General features: G+C 37.0%; 1 protein-coding gene across 2 annotated transcripts in view; it reads right to left on the bottom strand.

Annotated features, from left to right (window-relative positions):
- The window catches only part of LOC114221656 (ovostatin homolog 2-like), a 48,495-nt gene that overhangs the window by 4,393 nt on the left and 22,853 nt on the right, over positions 1–21,249 (bottom strand). Inside the window, exons 16-29 of one of the 2 annotated variants that reach the window (XM_088025552.1) lie at positions 16,897–17,067; positions 15,926–16,073; positions 13,273–13,369; positions 12,620–12,848; positions 12,113–12,242; positions 9,387–9,505; positions 8,536–8,587; positions 7,694–7,777; positions 6,671–6,847; positions 5,842–5,923; positions 4,879–5,035; positions 2,803–2,877; positions 1,786–1,951; positions 806–1,017 (exon numbers count right to left, since the gene is read on the bottom strand). In XM_088025552.1, the coding sequence (XP_087881678.1) occupies positions 806–1,017; positions 1,786–1,951; positions 2,803–2,877; positions 4,879–5,035; positions 5,842–5,923; positions 6,671–6,847; positions 7,694–7,777; positions 8,536–8,587; positions 9,387–9,505; positions 12,113–12,242; positions 12,620–12,848; positions 13,273–13,369; positions 15,926–16,073; positions 16,897–17,067 (1,899 nt within the window). Of the gene's footprint in view, positions 1–805; positions 1,018–1,785; positions 1,952–2,802; positions 2,878–4,878; positions 5,036–5,841; positions 5,924–6,670; positions 6,848–7,693; positions 7,778–8,535; positions 8,588–9,386; positions 9,506–12,112; positions 12,243–12,619; positions 12,849–13,272; positions 13,379–15,925; positions 16,074–16,896; positions 17,068–21,249 lie in introns of both variants that reach the window. The other variant, XM_088025551.1, reaches the window with a different exon arrangement.

The raw sequence follows: 21,249 nt of genomic DNA on the forward strand, positions 1-21,249 counted from the left end.
ATTTCAATAGTCTAAAGGATTTTACAAAGTGTAATCTCTGATGTTGAAAATAGTGCCCAATCTTTCCTAAAAATAGACCTAATGTAATATTGTTTATATAACATTATTATCATATAATAATATTTCCATTATGTCAATTTGCTAAGTATTTTGGCTGCCTTGGATAATGCTTATGCCCATTGATCTTTGAGGAAAGGAGTCAGAATCAGAAAAGGATGTTGGCAGATTCACTAACATATGGTTTTATTCAGAAACTAAGGCTACAGCAAAGAAAGTAAGGAGGGAAGTAAAGATTTCCTTTGTGGGAATGAAACTGCATTTCTTTGAATTTTAATTTTTTTCCTGTTAAGACATAAACCACTATTCTTTTTATACCCATTTCTTCTGTTACTCATTCCTTTCATTTGTGTTTCCCAAAGTACACACCAGAGAAATACAGAGAAATCTTTTTTCTTGGTTGGTTGATACATAGTATCATAGTATCATTGGATATTGGACTTATCATCAAGACTCTATGACAACAGTCTCTTCTAGACCTATATGCTACTTCTGTGTAAGTGGAGGTATAAATAAGTCATAAATTCCTTGAAAAGAGGCTTAGTGTATTCAATTGTGTATAGAGAATTCTTACTACTGTCTGTTACACAAGAATGGCCCAACAAATAGCTGTTGACTAAACAATAGGACACATAATATCAAATATTCTTCATCTCAGGAGGCATTTTCTATGATTACCTTTGCTATCTAGATTATTGAAGAGTAGCATTACACATATTGTTATTAATATCGGGACCACATCAATTACCTGAGTGGAAGAGAAGCCCCCGTGGGAGTTCATCTGTTGGGCAAGCCACTGCACAATCTTAGTCGCATAGGTGAGGTCAGGAGTTTTCTTGGAAAGCACAGCCAACAGCACATAACAAGTCTTCTCGGTCTCAGCAGAAGGTGCGTGAGGAATAAAGGATGGAGATGCTTCTGTCTTGGGTTTCTTTGCTCTTTCCCAATGTATTACATTATCTGAGGAAAAGGAAGAACTTTCACACAGTCCCTATAAACACCAGGAATTACACATAAGAACAGTGCAAATTCCATTCCTGGCCTATGCTGTGGGCTGGGTGTGTCTCCTCAAATTCACAGATTCAAGTCCTAATCTCCAGTACCTCAGATTGTGAGCTACTCTATTTGGAGGTAGGGCCTTTAAAGGGGTGATTCCATTAAAATGAAGCTGTTAGGCTGGGTCTATGACTGTTGTTCCAATAAGAAAAGGAAATTTGGATACACAGAAGGGACACCAGATAGGCAGGCACACAGAGGAAAGCCCATATGAAGACAGAGGGAGAAGACACCCAACTTTAAGCCAAGAAGAAAGACTTTAGAAGAAACCACACTGGTTGACACCTCAATCTTGGACTTCTAGCCTCTGGAACCATGAGAAAATAAATTTCTGTTGTTTAAGCCACCTAGTCGGTGGTATTTAGCTATGGTGGCCCTAGCACACTAATATGGCCTCCCATAGCAACCTCCTAACGTTAAAAATGGTACGTGGTCTATGGCATGGTCATCATGCTTGATTTCCTTTACTTCACTCATTTGGAAGGGAACTAGCAGAAAGGAGAAAGAGGGAAGTAGAAAATATATAATGTTCTTTAAAGATAAAGGGGCCACTGAGAAATTCCTTAAGAGAAATAGAAGCATACTAGTGAAGACAGGGTTCCCATATGATTGCGAAGTAAGTTTCATTGCTTTATTCTCAAGGTCATCCCCATTAGTAAAAGTGAATAATACTTGTTTTGGTAGCAGACTGATCCAGGATCTGGAGTAAGGATTCCACTTGCTTCTCTCTTTCAGCTAATGCAAAAGCATAAGCTAGAATTGCATGGATGTAGCCATTAGTGACACCATCTTCCAGTGCCTCCTCTAGGCAAAAGAGCCCATTTCGTAGAGCAGGAAACTAGTCAAGAGAAGGATAATATATTTTAAAATAATACCTGAGTACTTTATAAGCTTGCTGAATATTTAAACTAATCATTCTTTAAAATGTATATATCCTTGAGTTATATTTTACATACAAACCTATTCATATACACACATGCACTATACTTTATAAATATTGTTGGAATTTATTTTTAATGGTGATATTAGGATTTGGGAAATAAAATGTAAGTAATATGAAAATAGTACTTTTATATCTCATCAGTTATATTTTAATTAATAATACATATTTCTTCTATGCAGCAAAGCATATGAATGAATTTATTTTTAGAACCAAGGTATTTTACTCTAATGCCTAAAATAGAGGCTTATATTTCTAAGGATGATTTTTGAGATATACTAATGACAGTGAAAATTCCTGCTATCTTAGTTCAGGAATAGATTTTTGAGTCAGATAATCTGAATTTGAGATTGGGGGTAGCCAACGTGAATCATGCTTAAGTTGAAAATGTTTACACACTGAATCGGTTAGACAAACAGAATATTGGGTTATTTATATACATAGAATAGGGGTTCTTAACCTGAAATTCATGGCTGAACTTCAGGAGACATTTCAATACCCGAAATGGTATGAAAAGCTTGTGTATGTGTGCACTTGTGTATTCTCCCTAGAGAAAAACTCAAAAGAGTGCTCATCACCAGTTTCTACAAATCAAAAAAACTGTGAGCAGCATTCACTTAAGGGGTGGTAATGAACTAAACGCTCTCTTGATGTTTCATTCAGTCTGAGAATTTCAGATCACTCTGAATCCATAATTGATTTAATGTGCATTTAAGTAACTGGGACTCAAGGACGATGGGAAGCCATACAGTGAAATTGAGTCCAGCTTCAAGGAAGGCTCCAACAACATATGCAGTGAGTAAAATGTCCTCTTCTTCTCCACCCTAAACAGAAAGGGACAATTAATTGGACAGGACAGTAGACCACAAAAAAAAGAGCTATTCTTCTGGGTGCCTAGGTGGCTCAGTCGTTAGGCATCTGCCTTCGGCTCAGGCCATGATCGCAGGCTCCTGGGATTGAGCCCCACATCGGGCTCCCTGCTCCTCGGGAAGCCTGCTTCTCCCTCTCCCACTCCCCCTGCTTGTGTTCCTGCTCTCACTGTCTCTCTCTGTCAAATAAATGAAAAAAATCTTAAAAAAAAAAATTTAAAAAAAAGAGCTATTCTTCTGAAATGAAATGAAGTATGAAAGAAACACTAGAACAAATACACTTATTAAAAAAAAAAACCTTAAATGTAATTTTAAAATTAAATGGTTAATAACTTTGCTATTTAAGAATCCACCAAGATTCATTATAGTATTGAAATTAAAAAATACCATTAATCTCAAGTATACTAATGACGTATATAATCTATTGATGTGACCTAGTCTTGGGCATGAATTCCAAGCAATTCATATGATTTTATTTTACTCTATTTGTTGTTACTTTGGAAAAGCAAACAAAGAATTTCTATTGCGGTGGGGCAGAAAGCTTCTGTGCAGCTGCCTGAACCTTCCTGGAAAAGTATCCTAATAGCTAACAATAGTCAGGTTTCATAGATTCTTACGGTGTAAAATCAGAAAAGCATTTTTAAGTTACGCAATTGTAAACTGACAGTGCACAAAAATGCCATGGGGAACTTAAGCCTTAAGTAAACCAGCATCCGCACAAGAGATTCTGATTCAGGCAGGAACAAGATACAGGGAAATGAATGAGTACTCTAATGATACTAATGCAAACAGCATTCAGATGGCATTGGAGATCCACTGATCCGGTAAAAACCTCTCATTTTCTCTATTCAAGCAAAAGGTGACCTCTTTCTTCTTTAGAAAATGAAAATCCAAGGAGCTCAGTTTTCAAGGTGTAAATAACTGTAGAAGGAAACCCTAAAGTAAGATGTGGGGATCCATTTAAATTATACCAAGTTCTATCACCATTCCACTGCAGTATAGGTTTTTATTTTTCCTTTGTTTCTTACTCCTTCCCAACTCAACACACACACACACACACACACACACACACACACACACACACACACACAGTGTAACAATTTGAAAACAATTTGCATTAAATTGAATTCCACACAGAGTGGTCATTTGTCCAGATTTTGAAGTGGACTAGCTTTACATTCCAAAATCCAAGAATAGGGGTGGTGATTAAGAAGGATGTAGAGGGAGCGCTGAGACTATTTCAGATGATATTAGGGGATGCTAATGCTAAAGTATCAGAGGGATTGTTTTCAAAGGGAAATACAAAAATTAGGAGAATAAAGGACACAGAGGATGGAATGGAGGTGGAGAGCTATATGCAAAGACAGGAAATCAGAAGGGAAAATGCCTAGTGATTTATCTAAATACGGAAAGGGAAAGGGAAGGCGTGGGTACCATCAAGGACATGGTTCATCTCAGTTGCATTCTGACCTACAGCAAACGAGGCCTTTATGATTTGACTTGAGAAGGTATCGGAAGAGTGTTTCACTGAAATGCTGTAAATTATTAGATATTCTTCCTGAACATCCATAAATAGGAATGAATTCCCTAATCAGGGCCCCGACCCTTGACATATTGTCTGGCTCCAAACATTTATGAATGTTTCCTTTCTAGGTTTCTCTTCTCTTCCTTCTCTCCTGTTTTCAGTTTATCCACTGAAGGAGACTAGTTGTATGGAAGAACTAAAGACAGCAAAGCAACCCACAGATTCATGAGGAGTTAAGTCTAGCTAGGGTTAGCATGCATGCAGTGGAATGATGCTGTTGACCAATACACCATGAGCCTATGACTTCAGCAGACTCAGAAAGGGTAATATTCACAGGAAAAATATTCCTGTTCCAGGTTAGTTAGATCAGAGATAGGAAAGGTAAGGCAATGCAAAGGGGCAAGGAAAGCCTCGTTCTGTTCGTCTCTCACCTCCCAGGCATTGTTGAAAAGCTTGCCATCACTTTTAAAGCAGCCATTTATTTTCTGTTTGCTTGAAAGCCAGATTAAGGTCTCTTTTTGAACTTGTTCGTCAATGTAAACATATTCCTTCATTCTCTCTAGTGTCTTAAAAGTAAGAGCACTGAGCCTGTAATGCAAATCACTAGTTAGGCAAAAGTTAGATAAGAAAGAAATGTCATCTACTCCACGGGTTCATCACCATTGTTCCCTTCGGATAATGGATGCATCTAATTTGGCTAATGCTGACCGTACAGAATCTTTATTGATAGTGCATTTTTCCTTTGGGTCAGTAAAATGTTCCGAATATCAGTATGTAAAAAGAAGAGTGGGTCATTTCAGCATGTTTACAAACAAGATTCTTGTTTTATGGTTCACTGGATTATCTATACATGGAGATGGAATGGGTATAATTTGGTGGGGCCTTCTAGGTTTTTTGTTTCTTGTTTTGTTTGTTTGTTTGTTTTTTAGAGAGGGATGGAGAGAGAGAGAGAGAAGGGTGGGGAGGGGCAGAGGGAGAGGGAGAGCCCAGTGCAGGGCTTGATTTCAAGACCCTGAGATCATGACCTGAGCCAAAATCTAGAGTTAGAGGTTTAACCGACTGAGCCACCCAGGCACCCTTCGGGCCTTCTAGTTTTACTTTCCTCTCCCCTGACTATCCACATGGGTCTCTGAGAAGTGTGGACTAGCCTGTGCCATTTTCAGGGGACTATCAGTAAATGATGAGACTTCTAGGCAAATTGACATGGCACTCCAGGTATATGGTCGCATTAGAATTAGAAGAATCAAACACTTTAGCTTCTCTGATTCATCTCTGTAAATTCACTTTGAAACCCATTTTACTTCCAAATCCCACCATACTCAACTCCCTCAGACCGTCCCAAGCCCTCCTCAGATGACTCCTATACTATTCAAAATAAAATTTTCATCTCTTACCACATGCTTCCTTTCTGATTCCTCTGCTGAAACACACTATATGAACCATCATGGTTTTTGAAAGACAACTGCTTTTGATAACCTAAAGTAAAAAATCATAGGAAATTATCTTTTTAATCTAAGAAAATGAGAAGAAAAAGAATGGCATAGTACAAGCCTCGTGTTTGGGTTTTAGACAGACATAAATTACTAGATTGATCATTTCAATTTTAATTTCTGAAACTCAGGGTCTCTATTCATAGTGAGAAAAACTAAGTCCTACTTTATAGGGTTTTAATGACAAGATATTACATGTGATTATGCCCAGCTCAGTAATAGGTACTTAACCAATCGTTTAATACCGTTTCGTTAAGGTTAATTGGCTTCTGTGTTATCTTTCTGAAAAGAAAACCTGAAGAAATTGTACCCTTGGGCCTCTCCTTGAGAACATATTTTACAAGATTTATATACCCTTTTTCTACATACAAATCCAATCACTTCATTGCAATGGAACACCATTGAGCAAACAAATATAGAAGTTAATAAGTGAACTACTTATAGCTACTATTAGAGTAGCAACAAATGAAGTAGCTTGGCAAAATATTCAGATTAAAAAAAACCGGGCTCAGAATTTGAAATGTTATTGTTCTAAGTTATGAAGCTAAATGACTACAAAGATACTGAAGTAAAAAATAAAAAAAGAACAGTGAGGACTCAGAGCACCCCAGTTCAGAGTTCAGATCCACTTTCTCTCCACGAGAATACCTCATAATAATAGCTTTATGACATCGTAGTATTAGTAACAATTGATTTTATTTTCTTTGGGCAGAAATTACTTAAGTGGTCTCACCGTTAGACAAGAAAAAGAAAGCCTTAGATTTAACTTCCTCTGTCAACTGTTTAGTAGATTTCAGATAGTCAAGGACATAGGTGTCAGATGCTAGTAGGGCAATAGTCTGCTCTCCACATCCATAGGGCATTTGGAGAAGATTCTCCAGATTTTGCATTGCAAGTCCTAAAATATCCCCTAAAAATCAGAAAAGCAGAAGGTTACTATTGCTGCTAGTTGGCATCTCAGCATTACTAACTGTGGATAAAAGAGGCATGGTGGAAGCAGGAAATATTTAAAATTGCATTTAAAAGGTGGAGACAAGGAAAGTTCTCATGAGGTAATTCTAAAGAGGAGATAGGCATGAAGGATGAAGTTAAAGGAGTTTCTGGTATGAAAAATATTTCTGACAATCTCATTACCAGAGAGAGGGGGAAGTTAGAAAAGTGTGTGTGTGTTTGCTTGTTATTATTATTGTGCATGAGTTTTCCTGTTACTGAGGAAATTCCCACCATCTTTAACAAGCAGAGTTTATTCTCATTCTTCAAAAGGGAATTTAAGGGGTGCCTAGGTGGCTCAGTCAGTTAAGGGTCTGCCTTCGGCTCAGGTTATGATCCCAGGGTCCTAGGATCGAGCCCTGCATCGGGCTCCCTGCTCAGCCCGGAGCCTGCTCCTTCCTCCACCTGCTGCTCCCCCTGCTTGTGCTCTCTGTCAAATGAATAAATACAGTCTTTTTTTAAAAAAAGGGAATTTAATATTTCTGATGAACGAACTATATAATAGAAGCCTTTGCTTTCTAAATGCCATTTATCATCCAGCAAAACAAGTGTTTCCTAGGGACATAGATTTGAAAATGGTACTACTGTAAGCCCTTCAGATCCCACGTGGAAACAAGCATACAGGATGACCTTCAACAGCACTTCCCTCCAAATAATACTTTAGAAAAGTCTCTCCATCCTGTTATTTTAAGGATTATTATTTTTTTAAGATAACCTCAATCAAAATTTTCAAAACATCGTGAAAGACAAAATTTAACCAACTTACCCACGACAGTGAAAAAGGCCCTGGCAGATCCTTCTACTACACTGTTTGGCAGGTCCAAAACTACCTGCTTGGAGGCTTTGGTCCCTAGAAAGAAAATATTGATAAAAAAGATAATGTGATAACTTTCTTTTATAAACAATAACAGCAGATGTGTGGGGCAAACATATTAGGAAATAGGTTCCGTTATTTACTTTTATTTTGCAAGTTGCTTGTTAGAAAAGATGAAACTGACATTTCCGATCTAGTTTAGAATAACAGTACTTTCAGAAAATGGTATGTATATGTTTGTATTGGATAATGGCCCTTATTTTCCCCTAGTTTAGTGCCTCAACTACTTATGTATGAAAAAAGTGTAAAAAACTACTGACTATGGCATATAAAACAGCACACACAAAAGGAAAAGCTTGGAGACTCCCACTAAAATCAGATCAGCATCACCAAATGGCCACAAAGCAGGTGATTGAGGGGCAGCGATGTAGCTCTCAGATGCTTTATCCCAAGAGTACAAAGGGCATAATCCTGATCTTCCTCCGTCCAATACTGTGCTGCAATCATGACAAGAAGAGCCAAAAATATATAAGATGGGAAAAATGGGGTGAGGCAGACCAATGTCATAGGTAAACTAAAAAAAAAAAATCTCATAAATAAATATACTTTTTATTAGTCAAAATTATACAATGAAGATAAGACATGAAATGAAGTAATCCTCCACTAGGTACTTAAAAGGGAATCACTGAGATGACTCAGTGGCAAAGAAGCCAATGTAGAAGGAGAGGAAATCAACTGATCCTATTGATAATTTTTCTTTGGGACTAATTTGACCACCTAAAAGGTCTTCTTACCTTTTGTACAGATAAGGAAACTTTGAGTCATTTCTTTTTCAATACCTTCAGGCTGTCAAAGAGTAAACAAAAACAAGCACAAAATAATGAGTCTGGGTCACCTTCCACGTAGGAAACATAATCAAGCATTAGCTCATATAGACATGGCTGGCACACGTTTGTCCCTGTGAGATGATCCATTCATCGCCCCCTTCTGTTTAAGTTTGAAAGTCACTGTACATTATTACCAAGACCCACTTTAGAACCTGTGTTCCCATAGTTCAGACAGAGATAACTTTGATGTCATTGTGGGACACTCTCAACTCCTCTGATCCTGTCTAGCATCTCCAAAGGATAAATGAAAGTGTTTTGCTGAGTATGGACAGGCCAAGAGGCAACGTGAGAAATATACACTGACGAGTGTTAATTCTTTTTGAGGATGATGAGAACGACATGGCAGTGTGGGACAAGAAGTTTTGTCTCGGATTTGAGAGTCAGTTAGGAAGGGAAGAGCAACAGGCCTACAGGAAACGTGAGCAGGAGTTAGCAAGATATCATCAAGCCTGTTTCAAGTGTTAAGTTTTACTATCCTGGGGTCAGGTATTAAAGAAAGGATGAATTTTTTTTCCCCTAAATTTTTATTTACTTATTTATTTTTTTTATTATGTTATGTTAGCCACCATACATTACATCATTAGTTTTTGATGTAGTGTTCCAGGATTCATTTTTATTGCTGTTTTAATTCATATAAAATGATATATCTTGTGTAAAAGTAACTATAGTCAATTAACTAAGACTGTTCAAAAAGAATGTCTTTTCATATTTAACTTATTTCTTATCTGGAAGAGCTTGACAGTTTTGCATGTACATACCTCTACCAACAGACTTTTGACCACAGTATCTTTCCAGTTTAGATTCTGCTGCTCAGGTCCTTCTTTTGGGCAGGCACTACTTTGTCTGGACTCAGCAACTACAGTGATATTCACTTTACCTGGAAAACATTCCCGAATATAAGTTAAATGATGATTGGCCCCTCCTTTAATGGGAAATGATTAGAGTCTGATGAACCACATCTTGAATTGAATGAACTGAATACTATTATAATATTTATGCTTAGACCAAAACAACGTGCTCTTTCTCTTGCCTGAAGATAATTTGGTATGTTCTGTTTTACCTGCACCTGTTTCAAGATTCCTTATATTAAATAAATATTCGTTATCTAAAAAACAAAACAAACAAACAAAAAGCAGAATCATACCTATAAATACAGGGAACAAACTGATGGTTGCCAGAGGGAAGGGGTTGGGGGGATGGGCAAAATGGGTAAAGGGGAGAGGGAGATACAGGCCCCCAGTTATGGAATAAATGTCCTGGGAATAAAAGGCACAGCATGGGGAATAGAGTCAGTATATTGTAAGAGCCTTGTGTGGTGACAGATGGCAGCTATACTTGCGGGTAGCACAGCATAACCTACAGAGATATTGAATCACTATTTGTACACCTGAAACTAACGTCACATTGTGAGCCAGCTATACTCAGATAAAGTTTTTAAAAATCAACCAAACAAAAAATAAGTGACTCATTTACTTAATTAAAAAGTAAGAAATTTTAGGGCGCCTGGGTGGCTCAATTGGTTAAGCCACTGCCTTCGGCTCAGGTCATGATCCTGGAGTCCCGGGATCGAGTCCCGCATCGGGCTCCCTGCTCGGCAGGGAGTCTGCTTCTCCCTCTGACCCTCTCCCCTCTCATATGCTCTCTCTCTCTCATTCTTTCTCTCAAATAAATAAATAAAATCTTTAAAAAAAAAAAGTAAGAAATTTTAAGGAAAAATAATTTGCAAAGCCAACAGAGCCAGTTCCTTGATAACTGCTTATAAAGGTTATATATGCCAATATGGGCACATAACATCAAATAGCCAGGACCCCTAACTTCTCCCAAGTTTGAACGAACAAAAATAGTAAAATATGACATAGTAGAAAGGGCATTGGATTTAAATTAATGCTAGCAAGGAATCCATTTTTTTTTAACTTCTTGTGAATCATAGGTCATGCAATTAAAACTGATCTTCAGTTTCCTTACTTGTAAAAATTAGAAGATTGAAAACTCCCTGTGAATCATAGGTCATGCAATTAAAACTGATCTTCAGTTTCCTTACTTGTAAAAACTAGATGATTGAAAAAGAGATTTCTTGGGGCGCCTGGGTGGCTCAGTTGTTAAGCGTCTGCCTTCAGCTCAGGTCACGATCCCAGGACGCTGGGATCGAGCCCCACATCGGGCTCCCTGATCAGCAGGAAGCCTGCTTCTCCCTCTCCCACTCCCCCTGCGTGTGTTCCCTCTCTCGCTGTCTCTCTCTGTCAAATAAATAAATAAAATCTTAAAAAAAAAGATTTCTTTTGTTTAGTATTACTGTATGTCTATATATATATATATATATATATATATAACCAATTTACTATTCTTGTTTTTGCTTGTCACTGTGTTTTGTCTCATTTGTTTCTTTTTAAGAAAGGCTTTGATTTTCGATTCTTAAAACTATGTCCCCCACTTAAGGCCATAAAACTTGCCACAAAAAATGCCATGCAGTGTTCTATCTTAATTGCCAAGGTAAGATTTTTGAAAACATAGTGTAGTCAGAACAATTGAGAAACAAAATCTATCAGGAAAACTAGTTTTAGTCAGACCAACCTCACAGGTGAACTAAAACAATCTCATAAATAAACTCTTTGCTGCCACAAATAATACAATGAATAGGGGACATGAAATAAAGGAAATTTTAATGACAATTTTTTACATGAGTGATAATGAGTATCATGCATCTACCACACCTAGCTTTTTCTGTGTACTAGACTCTTTTAAACCTTTCCCTTGTATTTTCAACAGGATACTTTCAAATCTATTTTTTTTATATTACAGATAATATATGCATGAAGACAATACTCTACTCAGTGTTTGATCTCCATCCAAGTGTTCAGTATTTTTGGTATCTCATGATATATTTAGTAAATTCGCAAATCCTGGCAATTTGTGATTGAGGAATAATTTTGGGATGGGTGACACCTGTTCATGATGGTAGGTGAAGGAGCAAATTAGAAGTGAAGGAATTGGGCAACATTAATGAAAATATAACTTTCTCTTAGGATATGATATGTGGATTTGATAGATCATGAAAATTGGCATTTATATCGTATTTCAATCACGTTATGCTTTGATACAAATGAATGGTGGTTTTGCTCTACATAAGCATGAGCTACTGGAAATTAGAATATAAAAATAGGATTTTTAACTGAGAATTTTAAAAAAGGAGAGGGAAAAAATTATGTTTGTATAGAAGATGTAAGGAAAATAAATGAAGGCATTAAAAATAGGCTGGTTTTCCCCTTCACCTACTTCACCCATCCCGAGGATTAAAAGTGTACTTACCATGACGAGGCCTGAATAATATATAGAATTGTTGAATCACTATATTGTGCACCTGAAACTAATATAACACTATATGTTAACTGCACTGGAATTAAAAGTAAAAAAAAAAAAGTCAGAACAAAAAAAAAAAAAAAAGCCTGGCTTTCCATGAGAGATTGGCATACACGTAGCTGCTTACCCAACATCTTAGGTAATAGAGTCCAGACATAAGTTTTCTTTTCTCCAGCTTGGATAACCTCACTGCCATTGTTTTTAGGGGTGCTGATATTTGCCTCAAAATCCTGAGATGCTTCTAGCTGAACAGAAATCTAAAAAAAAAACCCAAAAAACAGTCATGTAATGAGGGTGGCACTCTAAATTATTTGCTGTTACTACTCCTCTTCCCATCTTGAGAAAATGAACTATTTTAAGTTAGCAAAAATTAAAGATACCAAATGACTTTTCACAAGAAGAAAAATAGGCTAGAACACACATCATTATGAAATGACATTGTCAAGGCAGTATTTAAATCTTTGCTGTGCATTAAAGCAACTGTCTTTGTCTAAGGAATATGGAAACAGGTCTTAACACTTTATAGTACCATTTGCCCTTGAGAATAAGAAGAATATGGCAATATTCAAGGAAAATATTGAGAGCTCTTTTGGCTTTGTTAGATTTTGTCTCCAGGTCAAAGGGAACAGCTTACCTCTACACATGTGTTCAGGTAGCTGAAGACATTGACAATCAAATCAGATTGTTCATTTCGAACAACTGCAAAGGGCAAGGTCATTTCAACAAAGAAAGGTTGGGAGATTTCCAGAGTAGCTGTTGATGAAATGCCAAATCCAGCATGACCATTCACACAGAAGCCATCTGCCTGCCACTGGGTTATAGTATCAGGGATGCGGAAGGACAGATTTGCTGAGCCTGAGGAACTAAGGAGAGATCACTGATGAAATGCATTCTTTGTCTAAACAAGGAAATTTAGTCCAGAGCAAGCAAAAAGGTATTAACTGAAGGTTAAAAGTAAGTTAAAAGGTTTAGACAGAGCATTAGATAACAATCTTGAGAGTTAGATTTCTACGAAATTTATCCTTAAAAATCTCACATTTCTTTAAACACTGCATTATTTTTTAAAAATTGAGGCAGCTTACTTCTGTCTGCATGAGATTAATAAATGAGAAACAATGCTATAGAAAAAAAATAAAATAAACTACGTGGTCAGTACATACAAATGAATAGTATAATGTATTTTACAAATATGGCACTGCTTTATATATCCAGGAGTAAAATTTAAGAGATCACAACAAAAAGAAAATAGAAATAAAGACATGTAGGAGAGAAAACTCAAAAACTCACTTGACACTGACGAGGTCCCATATCCACGTCTCTGGAAAGTTTGTTCTTACCGTTTCTCTTATAGACTGTTCTACATAGTCAAAATTCTCCTTCATGCCTTCACGAGCTAAAAGAAAAGAGAAATGCTTTCTTTGGAGAGAATAAAGGTATGGGCTTCAATGACACACACTTTTAGCCATTTCTTTAACCACACATGCTTTGCTCCCAGGGCTCATTGCCAATAAATGTACATCTCAACCAAGGCATCAGCATTTTGCTGTTCAAATCTCTGCCATTACAAAAAACAACGACAGACAAAAACAATAATCAGGCTACATTGTTCCTCTACAACCAAATTTAGAGAAAGTGATTTTTATTCACTGAATGGAGTTTCTCATTGGACATCCTGGTGTCTGCCATTTCCACTATGCTAATATTACCTTTCCTGATGTTTCTAGTGTCATTAGTATTACTAATCCTAAAGAACACTTTCTTTCACTTGCTTGGCCTCTAGGCTGTATTTGGCATTCTTAATCACGGTGTTCTTAAAACAGTCACTGTTGTTAACCTCTGTGGCACCATATCCTTCTTGTTCTCTTCTCTTTTGCCATTCTCATTTGAGGATGCAATCTCTCCCTCTTTGACTTGTTCCTAAGAGCTCTGTTTTATTCACTTCTTTATTCACTGTCTCCCCATTGACAGCCTCACACATGGCGCCATTACAATATCTGAGCTGATGTCTGCCCCTTTCCTTCCACCTCTGTGTCTTTTGCCTGGACCTCTCTTCTGAACTCCAGACTTATGCATGTCACACCCTTATGCACATATTTCTTTTCAGATGATTTTTAGGCATTTCAAGTGCAACTCTTCCAAAAGTAGACACATTATATCTTCCCCCTGCTTCTCGTCAGTATTTCCTGTCTCCATGAAAGGTACCAAAATCCACTCACACAAATCAGAAACTTGAGTTGTCCTTGATCCCACACTTTCAACCTGCATTTCCTATCCTAACCAACCTGATGAAAACTGCTGGAAAACAGCTCTCAAATCTATCCATGATTCTCTATTTCCACTGCCTTTTTATGGTAGTCCAAGCACCACTGTCTCTCAACTTAATTACTAGCATTTAGAACATTTCATACAAACAGCCCAAATCCCAACCCCCTTTTCCACAGAGCAGCCAGGGTTCTCTTTTAAAAACACATATTAGATTGTTGGCTGAAAACTTGTCAATAGTGCATTATTCATGAAAATGAATTCCAAACTCTCTAAGTCTTCATGAACTGTCTTCATGAGCTGTCTATCCCTCTTGCTTCGGCTGCCTTTACCTTGGCTCTGGAGCCACCCTTCTGACATTCTGAACTGCTTTTCTTTTCTTAGCTAGTCTTTCAGAGTACTTCCCTCTCTGCTTGGAATGCCCTCTGTCTCTTTTTGTGGTGCATTATTATTCATCTTTCAGGTCTTGGTATAAATGCTCTTTCCTTTAGGGGGATATAGTAGGCCCTTGAGGAATTTATATCTTCTATTCACATTCTTTCCATGTAATGCACTCTTCCAAGGCTTTTGGAATTACCTGTTTCACTGTAATGCTTCCCTGTTAGACTAAAAGTTCTAGGACAGTAGAGATTAGGCCACTGCATTTACAATGTGTGACCAGTGCCTGGCCTCAATAAATGTTTGTTGAGTGAATTAACAAATGCATAACTGAAGAAAGAAGAGATGAAAATGAATGACTTTGGGTTTCAGTATATTCTATTTAAAGATACTAAAAAGTTGAAATGTTTCTGATAAAGCTTACTGAATATGGTGTCATCGAATAGCAGAAAAGTGGGGAGCTTCAACCTCTTGACTAGGACTCCAAAGTGGTTTCAAACTCGACTTTATAGGGCCTCTTGACTACTCACCAAGTCCACCCCTGTATAAAGTTGTCAGGCCTTTCATTTTTCTCGAGTAGTTTCTGGTGCTCATCTTCAGGATCAGACCCACTTCTATTGATGGACTAATTCAACGTTATGTAGAAGGATTTAAGAGTGCTATTCAAGTATTGACCTGGAATTCAGCTTTGATTTTAGTTCTGTTTTGCTGATCTTGTTTCATTTTGCTTCTCTGACTAAATTTCTGTTTTGAAAATCTGCCTAGTTACCCCATTCATCTAAGACTGTGGCTGATTTTTGTGCTTATAGCCTTTCCAATAGAAAATGGACTAATATTGGAACATGCTTCTCTGATACCAGCTTTTTGGCTATCTTGGAGTTAAAATACCCTTTGCCTTGAACTGTATGTATTATGGTTTATACATAATAAAGGTATAAGGGCCCCATCAGGACACCTCATTCTCCTGTATCACACTCACTTATAACGACTGTCCTCCCACATCCCTCATCCCTACACCTTGCCTGCTTCCTATGCTCTTCTGATATTGTAGTCTACCCAATAAAAATAAATTTCTTTTCATAGCTGAAGCTAAATCTTTCCTTTAACAAAAACCAAACCAAAACAAAAACCATTTCTGGTCTGACTTATCCTGCTTTATTCACTTGCAAGATTTTAGATGTAGCCAAAAACATGCTACAATTCACACCTAAATCCCAATTTTTATAGTTTTATCCCAAATACACCCAATTCCATGAATTCTTTTCGCCGTCTCTTGGACACAAAATTCTAGGTTACCCACGTGCAGTTCCAGATGGGGCATAACTGTACGCCAGTGCATATTCTTCTGAGGCTGGATACAATGGCCTAGGGACTGGCAGCCTTAGCTCCATTGAACATACTTCTGGTTTCCGGTAATGAAGATTGGTAAAGACTTTCAGACCCATAGCCTTCAAAGAAACAAACAGCAAAAGAAAGTTGCGCATTTCTTTCATGCAAGAGCCAAAAAGGCCTATCAACTATATTATAATCATAAGTAGATGATATATACAGGTTTCCTCTGCTAGCAAGGGTCTGGGATTTTAGAAGTCAAGTCACCTCTATTTGATGTATGGAAAGTCTTTAATCTGGAACAAAAATAATAAGCACTATGATTTATCTAGCATTTATTTGCTAGGATTTGGCTAAGTATTTTAAATCATTCCTCATTTAATTCAAAGGGAAAAATACTTATGAGATAAGCACTATCATCACCTTAATTAACACCAAACACACACACACACACCCACACACACACACACACAATGCAGTCAGTCTTTTGGAGAGTTGGGACTGAAGCTAAAGTCTGTCTAATTATATGCCTCTTTTCTTCTATACGTCTGACCTCAATTATAAAGATCCTTTTGTGGAGGCCTCGGCATATCTAATTGATAGCCTCGGTATAGATGGAGGCTGGACTATATTTTAGCCTCTTGATTTGATGATTTCTGCATAACATTTATTGCAGTAAATTGAAAACTGTCTCATTACTTCAAACGTGAGATTTTTATAACTTCACTGCCACTTGTTTATTTTTTAAAAAAGAGAGAAAAATCAACAAAATTAATATCTCCTTTTTATAAGACAATTTCTGAGTGATCTTTAAACAAATTACGGACACCAATCTCCAAGAATAGGAAGAAAAGTACACAGTTAATAAAACACAGATATGCATTATGAATACTAAAGTTAAAATTGAGATGAAATAATTTTTAAAATCTTAGGTGATCTTACCCTGAGAATATCATAGATGTCTCCATCCCCATAGGGGCTTACAGGTATGTAAAATAAACCATTGTAAAACATATCCCTTTGAGGAATGCAAGGGTCAAGCTTGCCATCATCAAGGTTGAGCCCATGATGGAAATAACCATAGAGTTCTATATTTGGAAGCAGGTTGTACACCTATGAGAAAAATCACATGGTTCCCAATGATAAGCATTCCTTTTATTTTTACAAAATTGGCAAGTTTTGTGCCATTATATATATATATTTTCTTTCTTTCTCTTTTTTTTTTTTTACAAGCCATTGTGTCGAGGGCTGACTTTCAATAGATCGCAGCGAGGGAGCTGCTCTGCTACCTACGAAACCCCCATCCAGAAGCAGGTGTCTACAATGGTTTAGCACCAGGTTCCCCACGAACGTGCATTGCATGACGGGCAAGGGGGCGGCCCCCTTTCCAGCCATGCCCGTTTCCTGGGAGGAGGGGCTCTCCGCACCGGACCCCAGTCCCATCGCGGGACACGTCACGCCAGGCGGGGCGCGCCCGGTGGCCCGCTGGTGGGGATGGTGAGAGACCGGCTATCCGAGGCTTCGTGGCGCTGCCATATCGTTCCGCCTGGGTGGGATTCTGACTTAGAGGCGGTCAGTCATAATCCCACAGATGGAGTTTTGTGCCATTATAATTTGTTCTTTTCTTTAAGAGCATTGCCCTCACATAGGAGACCTGAATAGCCATTTTCCCAAAGACATCCAGAAGGCTAACACACATGAAAAGATGCTCAACAGTACTCATCATCAGGGAAACACTAAGCAGACCATGATGAGATACCACCTCACACCTGTCAGAATGGTTAAAATTAACAACACAGGACACAATAGATATTGGTGAGGATGCGGAAAAAGGGGAACCTTCTTGCACTGTTGGTGGGAATGCAAACCGGTTTAGCCACTCTGAAAAACAATATGGAGTTTCCTTGAAAAGTTGAAAATAGAACTACCTTATGATCCAGCAATTGCACTACTATAGGTATTTACCCAAAGGATACAAAAATACAGATTCAAAGGGGTACATGCACCCGGATGTTTATAGCAGCATTATCAACAATAGCCAAACTATGGAAAGAGCCCAGATGCCCACTAACTGATGAATGGATAAAGAAATGTGGTGTATATATATATACACAATGGAATATTACTCAACCATCACAAAGAATGAAATCTTGCCATTCACAAAGGTGTGGATGGATCTAGAGGGTATTATGCTAAGCGAAACAAGTCAGAGAAAGACAAATACCATATGATTTCACTCATATGTGGAATTAAAGAAATGAAACAGATGAACATATGGAGGGAAGAGAGAGAGGGAGGCAAATCATAAGAGACTCTTAAAGATAGAGAACAAACAGAGTTGATGGAGGGAGGTGGGTGGGTGATGGGCTAGATGGGTAATGGGTATTAAGGAGGGCACTTGTCCTGTTGAGCACTGGGTGTTGTATGTAAATGATGAATCACTGAATTCTACTCCTGAAACAAACATTGCACTCTATGTTAACTAACTAGAATTTAAATAAAAATTTGAAGGAAAAAAAAAGAGCCATGATATTTAATCTAACACCTTTGAGTCAATTCATCCTTTCCCAGAAGAGGGAAACTTCAATTTTGTTTGAGATGGTCAATGTCATGTTCATAAAATTTTTCAGGTTTGGTTCAGGACTTAGGATAGCATGTACGCAAGAGACGCCTGAAGATCTATGGATTATTCCGAGGCCTAATTTACACAAGATCCATTGCAATTATAATGCTAGAACCCCCAACTGACTGGTAGCTGTCTGATTTTAATCTTCTTACATATCTTCCCAAAGCAAATATAAAATCAAAGAGAAATAATAATATGCATGATTGTGTCTTTAACATTACTGGGATATAGATAATACCATACCTTCAAATTACTGGTTAGTAAAGAAATAAACACCATATTCCAACACAGCTCTGTACTGCTGCTGAAAATCTGAGGGTATGCAAAGTTGGAGAGGAAAGGTTTAAGGGAGTAGGACAAAGAAGAGACTGGATGGAGAAATGAGAGGAGATACACACCAAATCAACTCCAGATAAAGAAAGTACTACGTTCAGTGTCAAAATATGAGTCATAGCTCTTAGATGCCATATATGATACAAGGAAGGGGATTGAAATGAATGGGCCTGGAAGTGGCAGCTCCCAAAAGCATGTTTGATGGGTAATAGTCAGATTATTAGAGCAGGTGTGATGCTCCTTGGAAAGGGAAATAAAAATATGCCCATCTCCACTCCTATTTCCATCATTAACAACTTTTTTTTTTTAAAGAAATTGCATTTCATTAAAATAACAGTAAAAGGCGCTCTACCCAGGAACACTGTCCACAAAAGTATTAAGAACTGGAGATAATTAATTCCATACAAAACCAGTATAAGATAAAATAGAAAATACAAATCAGAACATTTTAGCTAATGCAACTTAACTGCTAAAGTAACTAACTAACTGAATGTATAAATAAATAAACAGAAAAGCCATCCCAAAACACTTCATATAAATCAAATAATCTTAAACATTCATTTGGGGTATTAAAATAGCACCATGAATTAGAAATTCAATAAAGAAAGGATGGAAGAATGGAAATGAACAAAACCTAGGAAGAAATAAAATGATAATTTATTAAAGTCAGAAAAAGTCAAAATAATATCAGAAATAAACTCCATAAGGAGCTCAAGAAAAAACAAACTGAAAGAAAACTTTAAAAAGCAGCATAAAAATAAAGAAAAAATGACTAAAAATGAGAGAAAAATAAATTAGAATGAGTCATAGGCAAAACAGTTGAACTGGAAAGCCAGCAAAGAAGATCCAGTATATTTATAGAGTTTTTCTAGAAGGAGGAAAATGGAAAAACTAATATTTAAAATTATAATCCAAGACAAATTTTAGAAATAAAAGATGAATTTACACAATGCATGGGTCTACTGAATACCTGGTGAAACTTCTCCCAAACAATAGATTCTGAGAGATTTTACTAGAATAGTTTTACTAAAGCTGTTAGACTTCAAGTATTAAAAAAAAAAAAAAAGAAAGAAAGAAAAGCCCTCAAGGCCTTCAGGCCAAAAAAAAAAAAAAAAAATTCAAATACTTTTTAAGGGCAAATGAATTAGACATGTCAGAATTCTTGAAAGCAATATTCAAAGTAAGGTAATAGCGGAACATCATTGTCACGAAACTTAAAGAAAGGGGAAACAAGGATTTAAGATATAGATAACTTGTCCTTCCCACAAAAAAGCTTTAGTGAAACAATTGTGAATATGCGAAAATCAGGGAATTCTATACCCATATGACTTTCTGAGGAGTCTGGTATAAAAAAGCTTTCTACAACCAAAAGGTGACTGAGGAAGTGGGCAGAACTTTGTGGCTATGAAGAGAAAAGTAGAATGTAAATGTAGTACGTTTTGACAAAGAAGAAAAGATTCAAATTTAAAATGAGAGAAAAGGGAAAAATACAATAAAATTATGGACTGTGGTGTAGGTAACAGGAAGGAGTCAAAGGATACTACTTAAATATGGCTAGATTTAATTATGAGGCAAGAAAAAAGTGAGATTAGAGTATTATGAAAGATATAAATACAATCACTAAAAGAAAAATTAAGCCTCAGCTCAATACAAGAAGAAATTTGAAAACGTAGCAAAGAAAAACGCAAAAAGCTAAAGAAATAAAGTAAATTTAAATAATGCACAGTAATGATAACAAAAACATTATGATAGAGTTGATATCTACCATATCACTCATATCAATACAAGTGAATGGACTTAATTCTCCTTAAAAATGGCTTTTTAAAAAAAGCAAAATCCAGCACTATATAGAAAAAACCCCATGAGATACAATATTTCAGAATATTAAAACTAAAGGCCAGGTAAGTGAAATTAACAAGAAAGCAGAGGTTATAATTATCTTGATATCAGAAAAAGTAGAATTAGGGCCAAAAGGCATCAAATAAGATAGAGAAGAGCACTTTCCAAGGCAACCCCTCCATTGTGTAATAAAGGTATAAGAGTTATGAATATCTGTGCCCCAGATAATAGAGCAGCCACGTACACAAAGCAGAAACAACAAAAGATGCAAGGAGAAGCAGACAGAAACACTCTTAATAGGGTAGTTTAACACACTACTCTCAGTACGAGACAGGTCAAGTGTATACAAAAATAAAAACGGAATCTTGCCATTTGCAATGATGTGGATGGAGCGAGAGAGTATTATACTAAGTCAGAGAAAGACATACCATATGATTTCACTCATATGTGGAATTTAAGAAGGGAAAAAGAGAGTGAGAGACAAACCAAGAAACAAA

The sequence above is a fragment of the Eumetopias jubatus genome, unplaced genomic scaffold (genome assembly GCF_037043125.1).
Source record: "Eumetopias jubatus isolate StellerSeaLion01/CBP00866 unplaced genomic scaffold, mEumJub1_p1.0 scaffold_8, whole genome shotgun sequence".
NCBI classification, from domain to species: Eukaryota; Metazoa; Chordata; class Mammalia; order Carnivora; family Otariidae; genus Eumetopias; species Eumetopias jubatus.